Below are 14229 nucleotides of genomic sequence, written 5' to 3'. Positions count from 1 at the left end.
TGGCCAGTGGCCACACAAGTGCACACAACTGACACTAATCCGAATCTGTTTGACAAGTCTCCTGTCCCAATTAAGAGGTACAATATCTCAAATATACATAGGGAATCCCAGCTATTTTCTAGATTAGATTTTTTTCTTTTAAGACTTGTTCCAAATAAATGGCTGCCCTGATTAATTGATGATCCAATTATCTGGAATCCAGTGTATTTTCTTGTATGTCAGTACATGTAATCATAGGTCTTTGTGTGTAGACTGTGGAAGTATCTGTGTTTGATGAACTTCATGCCGTGTCCTTCACAGGAAGCAGGTCTGGAGAACGCTGCTATGGACATGACTCTGTTCCTGAAACTGCAGAAACGAGTGCGGGAGCTGGAACAAGAGAGAAAGTCATTACGCGCAGAGTTGGAGCAAAAGGAAACCAAAACGATGGTATTGTAATCACTACGAACTGCAGCCAACTGTATTCAGTCCTGCTTGCTGGTTTGGATACAGACATCTTTTCCCCTCTCTGGCATTAAACGATTGAGTGGTTGCCTGGTAGAATAAATAGGCACCATAGTAACGTAGTGGTAATCGAGACACCATTACAGCTTGAAGCATCGGAGTTCAGATTTCAATCCGGCGTCCTATGTAAGCAAATTTGTACATTCCATCCATGGGCATTTGGTTTCCTCCAGGTGCTCCGGTTTCCTCCCACATTCCAAAGACATTCCAGTTAGTAGGTTAAATGGTCATTGTAAATTGTCCTGTGATTAGGCTAGGGTGAAATCGGTGTGTTACTGGGTGGCTCGGCTTATTGGGCCATGAGGGCCTATTCGAAGCTGTAACTCTAAATAAAACAAAATAAAATTCCCTTCTACTTTGGAGCTCTACCCTAAACTCATCCAGTGTCTGTGGAGAAAAATCAGAGGGAAATAATGACAGTTTATTTATTTCTGATTTGAGCATTATTTTTCATTCTGTGACAATAAATTTGCTTTCCTTCCACAAAGGCAAATGCGTACAACAGCATCCCAGATAACGAACAAGCTGCAGAAATGGCCTATGAAAGCTTAAAGGTAGGTGTTGGAATTGGTTTATTCTTGTCACAGGGACTGCAATGCATGAAAAACTTGTCTTGCAAACTGTTTATACAGATCAGATCATCACACAGTGCATTGAGGTAGAACAAGGTAAAACAGTAACAGAATGCAGAATAAAGTGTAACAGCTACAGAGAAAGAGCAGTACAAGAGGGGCAAGATCACAATGAGATAGATTGTGAGGACAGAAATCCAATTTATTATACTAGGAAACTATTTAATAGTCTTATAACAGTTGGATTAAATCTATCCTTGAGCCTAGTGGTATGTGCTTTCAGGCTTTTGTCCCTTCTGTGCGAGAGAACAGGGAAGAAGAGAGCAACCACAGTTGAAGTATTGTGTTCGGTCTGGTCATCTCATTAGATTATTTTTGTAGACTTAGGTTTCTTTTATATCAGAAAATTATACAATACACAACCTGAAATTCGTACTCTTCACAGACGTCCATGAACAAGCGACCCCATAGAATGAATGATAGAACATTGTAGCCTGAAACTCACCCTCCCCCAACCTTCACAGAAGCAGCAGTGAAAGCATCGACCCCCATGCCCTCTATCTTGTGCCAGCAAAGCACAGACCCCCCCCCACTCCCCACCCACCATACAAGCAACAGCAAAAGCCCCAAAAGAGATCTTCATCCACGGTCCATCAAAATGACATTACTGGAAGCATCTGGGAGCTTTAGAGAGGGTGCAGAGGAGATTTACCAGGATGCTGCCTGGATTAGAGAGCTTGTCTTATGAGGAAAAGTTGAGCGGTGTTCCTGTGACAGCGAGTTAGAAGCTGCCCTTGAGCCTGCTTGGAGGAATGTGGAAGGACCCAGTGCACGGAGACTGGATGTTTAAAAATGAAACTGCAGATGCTGAAAAGCCCAGCAGCTTGGTCAGCAGCATCTGAGGAGAGGGGATCAGTGAATGATTCTGGTCAGAGTTCGCAGGCAAAGGAGTACAGGTTGGTTTTCAGTAGGAGATCAGCAGATGGATGTATGGAATCATAGAGCACCCCAGCATTGCAACAGGCCCTTCGTCCCATCCAGTCTGTGCTGAACCGTTATTTTGCGTAGACCCAACGACCTTCACCTGTACCATGGCCCTCCATACCCATCGCATCCATGTACTTATCCAAACGTCTCTTTAATGTTACGACTGAACCCTCAACCGCTACTCCCACTGGCAGCTCGTTCTGCACTCTCACCACCCTGTGAGTGAAGAAGCTCCACCTCAGGTTCCCCTTAAGTATTTCACCTTTCACCCTTAACCCATGACCTTTAGCATATTACGGTGAATGTCACAGAGTGAAGATGGCTTAATGTGTTCAGTTAACAGCACTTGTAGACTCTAGGTCTGTATTACGAGTTGAGGACCTGCCTGGCAGGCTAGATATCTCTGTAGAAATGGCTCAATGTACGATTCCTACATTTCATATAGTGCCAAGTTCAGCAGTTTTTTTTCTCTAGCATGCTCATGTACAGCAAATCAATTAAAAAATGTTTCTTTAGAAAATTCAATAAAAATACTGGTAAAGGTCAGTGATCTCCCCTGGGAGAGTGCCTGAGAGGAACCATCATGCTTCTATAAAAAATATTTACCATATCATTGTTTAATGAGAAGAGAGCGTGCCTTCTTCTCATTGCTACCATCAGGGAGGAGGTACAGGAGTCTTAAGACACACACTCAACACTTCAGGAACGGTTTCTTCCCCTCCGCCACTCAAAGCAAAATTTATCATCAGAGTATATACATGTCACCACATACAACCTCGAGATTGTTTTATTGTGGGCATACTTAGCAAATCTACAGAACAGAAACTGTAAACAGATCAATGGAAAACAACCTGTGTACAGGTATAAATATATAGCAATAAATAATGAGCATTAAATAAGAGAATAAAAGAGTCCTTAAATGAGTGTGGTTATCCCGTTTTGTTCAAGAGCCTGATGGTAACTGTTCTTGAACCTGGTGGTGCGAGTCCTGAGGCACCTGTCCCATCTACCTGATGGCGACAGTGATGACTTTTTGCACTACATAATTATTTTTAATATACTGTATTTCTTATTTTAACTTATAGTAATTTTTATGTATTGCACTGTACTGCTACAACAAAACAACAAATTGCATGATTTCAGTCCTTCAAAATGCATAAATTTATAGATGGGAAAATGCAGTGGACAAAGGCATAAATTCTGATGAATGATCACAGTCCAAAATGTCGATGGTTTATTCCCCGACATAGATCACGTTCAAGTTCAAGTTGATTTGCCATTTAACCAAACATGAATACCCATGAATAGTCAAACGAAACAGTGTTACTCCAGGGCAAAGATGCAAAAGTAACAGTAACAGCAGTTATTCACAGTACAAGGCACATATAAGATAGCAGTAAACATACAGTCACACAAAAAACTTCGTCCAAGTCCCTGAGAGTATGAATGTTGCAGCAGTCTGCAGTAAAACACAATACAGCTTGCCTTTTGCCAAGTGAGCACAAGAGGGCAGCACCAACACCCCCAGCATGGATGCTGCATTGCACCACACCACCACCAGACCAAGTCCAACGACCCTCTCCTGGATGGCTGCAAGCAGGCGACACCCTGGCTTGAGGCCTAGTCCTTGCTGCAATAGCGGCCACGCAGCTCTCCTGCTGTTCGCCAGAAAAGCAGTGAACCGGACTTGTTGCATTCCATATTATCAATGCCCAGCTGGGTCTTACAAACACAAACAAAGCAACTGACCTGGCCTGCTGAGTTCCTCCTGTATTTTGTGTGTATTGCTCTGGATTTCCAGCATCTGTTGAATCTCTTATGTCTTAGACTTCAGTTACCTTCTAGGTGTTACCTTTTCAAAAGTTTTCTTAAGGTCAATGGAAGCAATGGAGATAGTGTGAAAATTCAAGTCAGTCCGAAAGCAGTAAGAATGAAGGACGATGGATAGATGTATTCACTGTGTGTATCAAATTTAATATGGGTTTAGAGAGAATGACATTGACTTTCAGAGACAATGTTAAATGTTCAGTCCAAACCAGAAAAGGAATGTCAGAATGCTTTCCACAGTACATCTGTGGAAATTTGCTAGTCTTTGATGACATACCAAATCTCCTTAAACTCCTAATGAAATACAGCCACTGTCATGTCTTCTTTGTAATTGCATCAACATGTTGGGCCCAGGATAGGTCTTCAGAGATGCTGTTACCCAGGAACTTGAAACTGCTCACCCTTTCCACTGCTGATCCCTCGATGAGGACTGGAGTGTGTTCCCTCAACTTCCCCTTCCTGAGGTTCACCATCAGTTCCTTGGTCTTACTGATGATGAGTGTAAGGTGGTTGTTGAGACACCACTCAACCAGCTGATCTATCTTGCTCGTGTATGCCTCCTCATCACTATCTGAAATTTTGCCAACAATAATTATGTCACTGGCAAACTTATAGATTACAGATTTTAAGCATCTGCAACTCTTGCTTTCGAAATATACACTTGATGTACGTCCTGTACCTAATAAAGTGGCCACTGAGTGCACGTTCGTGGCCTTCTGCTGTTGTAGCCCAACCACTTCAAAGTTGGACGGGTTGTACATTCAGAGATGCTCTTCTGCATGTGTAGTTATTAGAGTTAACGTTGCCTTTCTGTCAGCTTGAACTAGTATGGTTATTCTCCTCTGACCTCTCTCATTAACAAGCCATTTTCGCCCACAAATCTGCCACACACTGGATTTTTTTTGTTTTTCGCACCATTCTCGGTAAACTCTAGAGACTGTTGTGCATGAAAATCCCTGGAGATAAGCAGGTTTCTGAGTTAATCAAACCACCCCATCTGGCACCAACAATCATTCCACAGTCAAAGTCACTTAGATCACATTTCTTCCCCATTCTGATGTTTGGTCTGAACAACAACATCTGAACCTCTTGACCATGTCTGAATGCTTTTACATATTGATTTGCTGCCACATGATTGGCTAATTAGATATTTGCATTAACGAGCAGGTGTACTAAATAATAATGGCCATTGAGTGTATCACTCTATTTTGAAATGTAATTTACTGGAAAATCAATAATAAAATGGTAAACTGTAATTGAAATAATTAAGCAAAGGTATTTTCCAATTTGACATCACTTCACAGCGACATGAGCTCGAATCGGAAAACAAGAAGCTGAAGAACGAACTCAATGATCTAAGGAAAGCCGTGGCAGAGAGATCGGCGGCGGAGGACTCTAATGATGAATCAGAAAATGCCTACGGTGTACTTCTACATCAGCTGAAAATGGCCAGCGAGGAGCTGGAGGTGCGGAAGGAGGAGGTCCTCATGCTGAGAACTCAGATAGTCAAAGCGGCTCAGCAGAATGAGGAGGCAAAAACTACGGTAATGTCGTGTACTGAAAGTGGCAGTGGGAGGGATGAGCAGAACTGGATTAGATCGAGATTAGCCTTATCAATCACATGACCACGGTAATGTTGTGTACTGAAAGTGGCAGTGGGAGGGACGGGCAGAACTGGATTAGATCGAGATTAGTTTTATCAATCACATGTACTTCGAAACAGGGTGCCACAGTAGCATAGCGGTTAGCATGACTCTACGACAGCTCGCGGTGTCAGAGTTCAGAGTTTATTTCCGGCATGCTCTGTAAGCAATTTGTACATTCTACCCATAAGCATAAGTGTTTCCTCCGGGTTCTCCAATTTTCTCTCACAGTCCAAAAATGTACTGGTTGGTAGGTTAGTTGGTCATTGTAAATTCTCCCATTAACTAGGGTTAAATCGTTGGGTTGCTGGGCGGTGTGGCTCAGTGGACCAGAAGGCCCTGTTCCGCACTGTATCTCAAGTCAAGTCAAGTCACTTTTTATTGTCATTTCAACCATAACTGCTGGTACAGAACATAGTAAAAATGAAAACGTTTTTCAGGACCATGGTGCTACATGAAACAATACAAAAACTACACTGAACTACGTAAAGAAAAAAAAAACACAAAAACTACACTAGGCTACAGACCTATCCAGGACTGCATAAATTGCACAAAACAGTGCAGGCACTACAATAAATAATAAATAATAAACAAGACAGTAGGCACAGTAGAGGGCAGTAGGTTGGTGTCAAGCCAGGCTCTGGGTATTGAGGAGTCTGATGGCTTGGGGGAAGAAACTGTTGCATAGTCTGCTTGTGAGAGCCTGAATGCTTCGGTGCCTTTTGCCAGATGGCAAGAGGGAGAAGAGTTTGTATGAGAGGTGCGAGGGGTCCTTCATAATGCTGTTTGCTTTGCGGATGCAGCGTGTGGTGTAAATGTCTGTAATGGCGGGAAGAGAGACCCCAATGATCTTCTCAGCTGACCTCACTATCCGCTGCAGGGTCTTGTGATCCAAGATGGCGCAATTTCTGAACCAGGCCGTGATGCAGTCCAACATGTGCTGGGGGCAGCCCGCAAGTGTCACCAACAATATAACAGGCCCACAACTTACTAACCCTAAGCCATATGTCTTTGGACTGTGGAAGAACACTGGCGCACCGAGGAAACTCGTGGTCACAGGGAAAATGTCCAAACTCCGTACAAACAGCGACAGGAATGGAACTTGGATCTCACAGCTGCTGTAAGGCGTTGCGCTAACTGCTACGCGACTGTGCCGTCCATATTGACTGAAGTTCAACATTGGAGAAGTGGAGTCTTACATGATGGCTTTGGGGAGCAGAGAGTCAAAGAGCTCTACAGCACAGAAACAGGCCCTTTGGCCCATCTAGTCACTACTGACCTGTTATTCTGCCCAGAAAATGCAGAATTTTCTCTGGAGGAGGTTAAAACTTTGGGTTAGAGGCTGGAAGGAGTGCTTGGGATTGGGACTGGAGTTAGTTTATTATTGGGGAAGGTACAGTAATGTAGCTTTCCAGTGATCAGTGATGGGGTTCAAATCCCGACACAGTCTGCAAGGAATTTCTGTGTTCTTTTGGTGATCTCATGGGTTTTCTCCGGGTGCTCCGGTTTCCTTCCACATTCCGAGTTCCAAACCAGTGACATTTAGGAACCGAGAGCCTTGAGTCTAACTTTAAGTAATTTCTCCTATTATTTTATTTCTGAAAACAAAGAACATAAAACATAGCAAGCTCAGGGATGAGATTAATGTTGTGAGGTGCGGTAGGAAAGATACTTGTGCTCGTTCTGTCACGGGGAGGACGTACAGGATCCTTATAGACAGCGGCAGGAATTGAACCCTGATCTTCCAGTCGCTGGTGCGGTAAAGCTTTGTGCTAACCAGTCCTGCTTACCGAGGCGATGAGACAGTTCATTTGTCAGCTTCATGGATCTCGTAGGGATTTCTGTTCATTTCATGGATCACAGCAGGCCACGTATCCTACTCTAAGATGAATCGAAACCTTCCCTCCTACATAGCCCTCAATTTCTCTATCATCCATGTGACTATCACCAGTCCCCAACACCCCCCCCAGCAGGATGTTCCATGCACTCCATGTAAAAAAAGATAATAACAAAATATATATATATATGTTTTGTTATTATCTTTATAATTCCTTTAATGTGTATGTATGTATAAGGAATTATATTTATGAACCTTAACTAAAGGGTTAGTAAAGAGAAACAAAAAGAAAAGGGCCCATTTTAATTAAACATTCAAATGTGCACAAGTTGGAGCTCAACTCTTCCCAAAATTCATATTCACCAATCCCCAGTTGATCTTGGCTCCTGGCTCCATTGAATCGTGGTCCCGCAGCAGGTCAAATCCTATGACCGGTTCTCTCCAGCGTCTTCTCCCTTCATCTCCCACCAAACAAAAGGCCCAAGACTAACCTTGGTGTCCCTCACCAAGAAAAATCTCCCCCCAGTTCCAACATCCTAATTGGATGACACACATTCCCCATTTTCAACAGTAACCCAACCATGCTGAAAGCAGAACAGGCAGCTCTCACAGAACTGCTAAATGAAATACCTACAGAGTAACAGTAAAAATGTGAACCACGGCGTTACATATATATCTCTGATATTCAATCCCCCTCCCATACATTCCTCCAATCACCTTAAAATGACGCTTCCTGGTATTAGCCATTTGTGCCCTGGGAAAAGGTCTCTGGCTGTCCACTTGACCTGTGTCTCTTATCATAACCTTAAAATTATCCATCTGGTCTTCACAAGTTGTGAATGCATCATTAAGATTTAATGTTTGTTGCAAAACCGTAATTCAGGATTCTTTAATGTCATTTCCAGTGCGCAAGAGTAAAGGAGAACAAATAATTGTTACTCTTAATCTGACGCAGCACAAAAACAAACCACAATAAGATAAAGAACACAATAATTAAAAATACAGTAAATAGAAATACATCGGATAGCTTATATACATAAGATCATAAGATATAGGAGCAGAAGTAGGCCATTCGGTCCATTGAGTCTGTCCCACCATTCAATTATGGGCTGATCCAATTCTTCCGGTCATCCCCACACCCCTGCTTCTCCCCATACCTTTTGATTCCCTGGCTAATCAAGAATCTATCTATCTCTGCTTTGAATGCACCCAATAATTTGGCTTCCACAGCTACTCATGGCAACAAATTCCACAGATTTATCACCCTCAGACTAAAGTAATTTCTCTGCATCTCTGTTCTAAATGGATGTCCTTCAATCCTGAAGTCATGCCCTCTTATCCTAGACTCCCCTACCATGGGAAATAGCTTTGCCATATCTAATCTGTTCAGGCTTTTTAACATTTGGAATGATTCCATGTGATTCTCCCCCCCCCCCCATTCTCCTGAATTTCAGGGAATGCTGCCCAAGAGCTGCCAGACATTCCTCATATGGTAACCCTTTCATTCCCAAAATCGATAGTAAGTCCATAAGGCTGTACATAAGGTGACTAATGGGAAATAATAAAGTAGTGGTGGAGATGTTGATCAGCCTCACTGCATGGAGAAAGTAACTGTTTTTGAGTCTGGTGGTCCTGATGTGGATGCTACATAACCTCCTTCCTGCTGGGAATGTGGCAAACAGTGCATGAGCAGGGTGGGTGGATCTTTCATGATGTTACTGACCCTTTTCCAGCACCTGTCTGTATCTATGTCCTCAGTGATGGGTAGGCTGGTGCCAGTGATGTGTTGGGCAGTGTTTGACCACCCGCTGTAGAGCCTTCCTGTTTTTGAGTCTGGTGGTTCTGGTATGGATGCTACATAGCCTCTTTCCTGATGGGAGTGATTATTTCCCTGGTGTTCCACATAGAACGCACATTTTGGCTGAATTAAAAGTTACGTTTGGACATGTCAGATAAAGTAATTTTCAATTCCTGTTGTAGGATAACGTGACCGAAAAATATGAGTGGAAAAGAAGTGATGAAAACACAGACAAGGACGATGCAATTGAGGCCTACAATGGCATATGTGAGACTAATAGGTATGTTGGTTTTATTTATTTATTTAAAGAGAGAGCGCAGAACAGATTCTGTCTGCATAGTTCAGAAGTAAAGTTCAGGCTAATGGAATGAAACATGCAAAATGCTGGAGGAACTTAGCAGAACAGGCAGCATCTATGGAGAGGAATAAACAGTTGATGTTTCATGCCGAGATCTTTCATCGGGACCCATCAAACCCTTCACTGAGTCCTTGAATCAAAGCGTGTCTGTTTATTCCTCTCCATGGATACTGCCTGACCTGCTACATTCTTCTAGCATTTTGCGTGTGTTGCTCTGGATTTTCATTTTCTGCAGAATTTCTCGTGTGTTTCTGATGGAATAAAAGAGTTTTGCTGGTGGTTGTCCTTAACCGAATTGCATTTCAGATCTCAGAACAGGGTCACATTTTATTTTACAAGATATCTCATCACACAAGTTACCTGATTCAGGCATTTGCTCTAACCCAAATCAGTGGATACCAATCAGGGTTATAAATAAATACTAATCTCATTTTTCCTCTGTCAGCAAATCTGTGGCAACTACTGATTTTCTATTATTTCTGTTTGCACCTCAGGGGAAATTAGCTAACAGCAGGAACGAGATCCAACCTTCTTAATATGCGTAATGCTCACTTTGCCTAGTGGCATGATCTTAGGGTGATAACCCTCTGCCTGGCCAAATCTTATAACTCTTGTTTGGGTGAATGCTGTGTGATGTGTCCCCCATTTCAAATCAGTACCCCGTAGTGACAAGCCGTACACAGGATGTGGTTAAATAATTAAGATTTTATAATTCTTACTTGAACTATAATAAAATGAACCAAAGGCACCACTGTATCTTTATTCAGTCTGTGCACAATTAATTTGTTGGAGCTCACGCAATATCCACTTTCCACCATTCGATCTCCTCCGAATTCTGCCGGGTCCCGAGCCCCCGCTCAGGGTTTGGTCCGCTCACCGGGTCACAGCATCCCTTCGGGTGCGTCTTTTCTCCTCCCCCATGGCGCATTCTGCCCAAATCCTGCGCAAACAACAGCTTTCAGACACACAAGAAAGAATAACATCTATCCCAATTGGTTAGCAAATGAATACAAGTCCCGTTATCAGTAATTATAACCCAAACATGCTGTTACAGAGAACCCCTTACCTCAGCAGTTAACATTACAAAGAAGCCATTTTATTATAACACTACAGAGAAGGCATTTGATTAGCCTTGGCAAGTAACATGAAAGAAGAAACCCCTTACATATGAAAAGGAGATTTTGAAAAAATGATAGAGGAATATAGCACGAATACAGGCCCTTCAACCCAGCAAATCCATGCCAACCGCACTGCCAAGTCAGCTAGTCCCAGTTTCCTGCATTCAGCCCATATCCCTCTAAGCCTTGACCCTCCAGGGACCTATCCATGTTCTCTTTAAATGATAGCACTGTACCAGCTTCAACCACTTCCCCTGGCAGCTCCTTCCATAAACTCACCTCCATCTTTCTGTGTGAAATTCCTCCTGTCATTCCCATTCTGACATGTCAGTCCATGGCCTCCCCTACTACTGTGTTAAGGCCATTCTCAGGCCGAAGAAGGAACACCTCATGAAGAGGGATTTCCTTAGCCAGAGGGTAGTGAATCGACAGGTTGCTGTGGAAGCCAAGTCATTGGGTACATTTAAAGCAGAGGTTGATAGGTTCTTGAGTAGTCAGGGCATCAAAGGTCACGGGGAGAGGGCGGGAAAGTGGGGTGGAGTGGGATAGTGGATCAGCTGTGACTTGATGGGCCAATTAGTCTGGTTCTACTCCTATGTCTTATGGTCTCGTATTCCATTTGGGTAGCAGAAACACTGACCTCTTTAACTTCCAGTGATTCCACCCCCACCCCGACCCATGCTCTATTCTGGCTCCCCTCTTACCACTTCTCTTCTCCTCACCTGCCTATCACCTCCCTCTGGTGTCCTTCCTTCATCCCTTTCTCCCACGGTCCACTCTCCTCTCCTATCAGATCCTTCGTATGTTAGACTCTCAGATCCAGGTTCTTGAATAAAAGGGGATAGCTACCCTCATTTAAGGACTCTTTTATCCTGTTATTTCATGCTCATTATTTATTGCTATTTATTTATATCTGCATTTTTACAGTTTACCGTTCCTAATGTTTACAATTTACATTTACTAATTTTTAGATTTGCTAAGTAGCCCACAGCAAAAGAATCTCAGGGTTGTATCTGGTGACATGTATGTGCTCTGATAATAAATTTTATTTTGAACTTTCTTCTCCAGCCCTTTACCTTTCCCATCGATTACCACCCATCTTCTCACTTCATCCCCCTCCCCAACGCAACCCTCCTTCCCCCTCACCTGGTCTCACCTATCACTCCCCCCCCCCCACCTTCTTATCCTGGCATCTTCCCCCTTCCTTTCCCGTCCTGATGAAGGGTCTCAGCCCAAAACGCCGAGTGTTCATTCTCCTCCATAGATGCTGAGTTCCTCCACCATTTTGTGTGTTGCTCTGGATCCCCAGCACCTCCTTGTGCTGCTGTGTTCTCTCACTTTCACACTAACAGAGTGGAATGTGGGTATAGGACACATTTGCACAATCCTCAATGTTCTATACACTTTACACTTGCTGTTAGGGTGAGAGCAGCCAATTCTAGTAATGCTGACCTTAATTTCTGGGATTTCTACCTTATTTTCCCTCGTAAACCTCTGAAATGTTGGTGTTTCTTCTTGCTTTCTGTGGTGACTTTGGCTTTTCTCTTTCTGAATGACACTTTTTTTGCTCCTTTCTCCTTCTTTCCCCTGTTCCTGTTTCCTTTTACCTGTCACACCCTTGCAGCCAGGCTGAAGACTGGCGCTACCTCAATGAAGATGGAGAGCTTGGCCTGGCATATCAAGGCCTAAAGCAAGTTGCCAGGTCAAACTTTGCTTGCCTTTTCTTTTTGAATAACTGTAAAACATGTCAGGAGTCCACATTCGGTGTTTTGTGGACCAAAAGCATTTGGTATTTTTTACATGGCGCTTTTAAGGTATAAAATGTTGTGATTTGTTGCGTTATGCGTTGTTCTGCCATGCACTAGAATGTGTGGCTGCCCCCAGCACACCCTTGGGTTTGTTGATTGTTAACGCCATTGACACTTTCTCGATGGTCCAATGGTTCCATTTATTATCAGGGAAGGTATACAGTATACAACCTGGAATTCTTACTCTTCACGGCCATCCACAAAACAGAGAGAACAAAGACCCAAAGAATGAAGCTAGAACCCCAAAGTCTCTCCTTCCCCCTCCCGTTCACAGACAGCAGCAAAAGCATCAACCCTCCCCCTTCCTCCACTTGCTCCAGCACAAGCACCACCCCCCCACCACCCACCCAACATGCAAGCCCCTAGATACCATCATCAGGGGTTCCTCAATAACTGCTGTCCATCCCAACACTTTGACATCTCAGACAGGTTCTCTCCCTCCCCTAGCAAGGAGGAGAGATATCGCTTCTGCCACAGCAAGAAGGAAGACCAAATAGCTCTCTGTTCCAATGTTCCAATCTGCTGTGTCTCTTGTCTGAGACCCAGACTCAAATTCCAACAGACTCACACTTAGCATCAAGAGAGAAAGAGGGAGATAGCTCAAGTGCAGGAGGCGTCGACAGCTGTACGCACTGCCCGCCGTCTCAACTTCTCAATCTCCCGTCATGATTCAGTAGGCGATGTTGGTGAGAAATCGGGTCGTCCACGGGGCCACTTCCCGAAGGCACACATCTTCCAGGCTGCACCTGGGCATCTTGAAAAGCCAGGCTCTTCCAAGAGCGAGAACCTACCGTCCATGAAGAATGTAGTTTGAGTGCAGCTGTAGATCATGGACTCCAACATGACCCCGGCACCCATGAAAAGGAAAAAGAAAACATGAGAAGAGGAGATTTAAACTGATTTGCAAAGGCATCATCCTTAGCTCCTCACAATCCACTGTATGTTTTGATGTACACATGATAGATAACCTAGAATCCTGAATCTTGAAATAGCAAGATGGATTAGAGGGCACATAGTATGAAATAGGATTTATGAAAATATACATAAAGACTGACAAACAAAAAATGTGCAAACAACAAATTGTGCAAATCAGAAACTAAATTATATTTGCAGAGTCTTTGAAAATGAGTCTGTAGGTTGTGGAATTGGTGTTGGCCAAAGTAAGAACTGCAGAATGATTGCACATTGATACAAATTGCCTTGGGAGGTTGCACAAAGACTAGAATATGAACAATCCATACTCAACAGTCTGGAAAGCTTTCTTCTCCTTTTCCAATATTTTTATTAATTTTACATATAAGAATACAGAGTACAAGAAAAACTATATATCAATATATTATACTAAATCGCATATAAAGACTCCTTACCCTATATTCATACAGATTAATTCGTAGCATTGAAATATAGTAACTTTATTATATAAAAAAAATCTAACCCACTACCAAGACCGAAGCTGATTAGTAAAGAAAAGAAGGAAAAAAAATTATTAGTCATCATCTGTGCTTTAACAGCAAATCAAAGGTTTGGAAAATAATTCAAAAAAGGTCCCCACAATGTTTGGAAATCTTGGCTAGGTTCAGAGATTGAACATCGAATCTTCTCTAAATTTAAACATGACATCACATCACGTAACCATTGAGCGTGAATAGGAGGGCCCACATCTTTCCATTCAAGCAAAGTGTCCTTCTGGCCATAAGAGAAATAAAAGTCAAAATGTGTAAGTCAGATGACTCCAAAATAATATCCTTTCCTCCAACAATACCAAATAAAGCGGTCA

The 14229-nt window shown here is 43.0% G+C and overlaps 1 protein-coding gene across 1 annotated transcript in view; it reads left to right on the top strand.

Annotated features, from left to right (window-relative positions):
- The window catches only part of myo5b (myosin VB), a 281336-nt gene that overhangs the window by 242078 nt on the left and 25029 nt on the right, over nt 1-14229 (top strand). The window contains exons 26-29 of the mRNA XM_072252190.1: nt 301-429; nt 993-1058; nt 5195-5434; nt 9351-9448. Of these exons, the coding sequence (XP_072108291.1) occupies nt 301-429; nt 993-1058; nt 5195-5434; nt 9351-9448 (533 nt within the window). The remainder of the gene's footprint in view (nt 1-300; nt 430-992; nt 1059-5194; nt 5435-9350; nt 9449-14229) is intronic.

The sequence above is a fragment of the Mobula birostris genome, chromosome 3 (assembly GCF_030028105.1).
Source record: "Mobula birostris isolate sMobBir1 chromosome 3, sMobBir1.hap1, whole genome shotgun sequence".
In the NCBI taxonomy this organism is placed as follows: domain Eukaryota; kingdom Metazoa; phylum Chordata; class Chondrichthyes; order Myliobatiformes; family Myliobatidae; genus Mobula; species Mobula birostris.
Note: the sequence above shows the minus strand (reverse complement) of the source record. Positions and strands in the feature narration are given on the sequence as shown.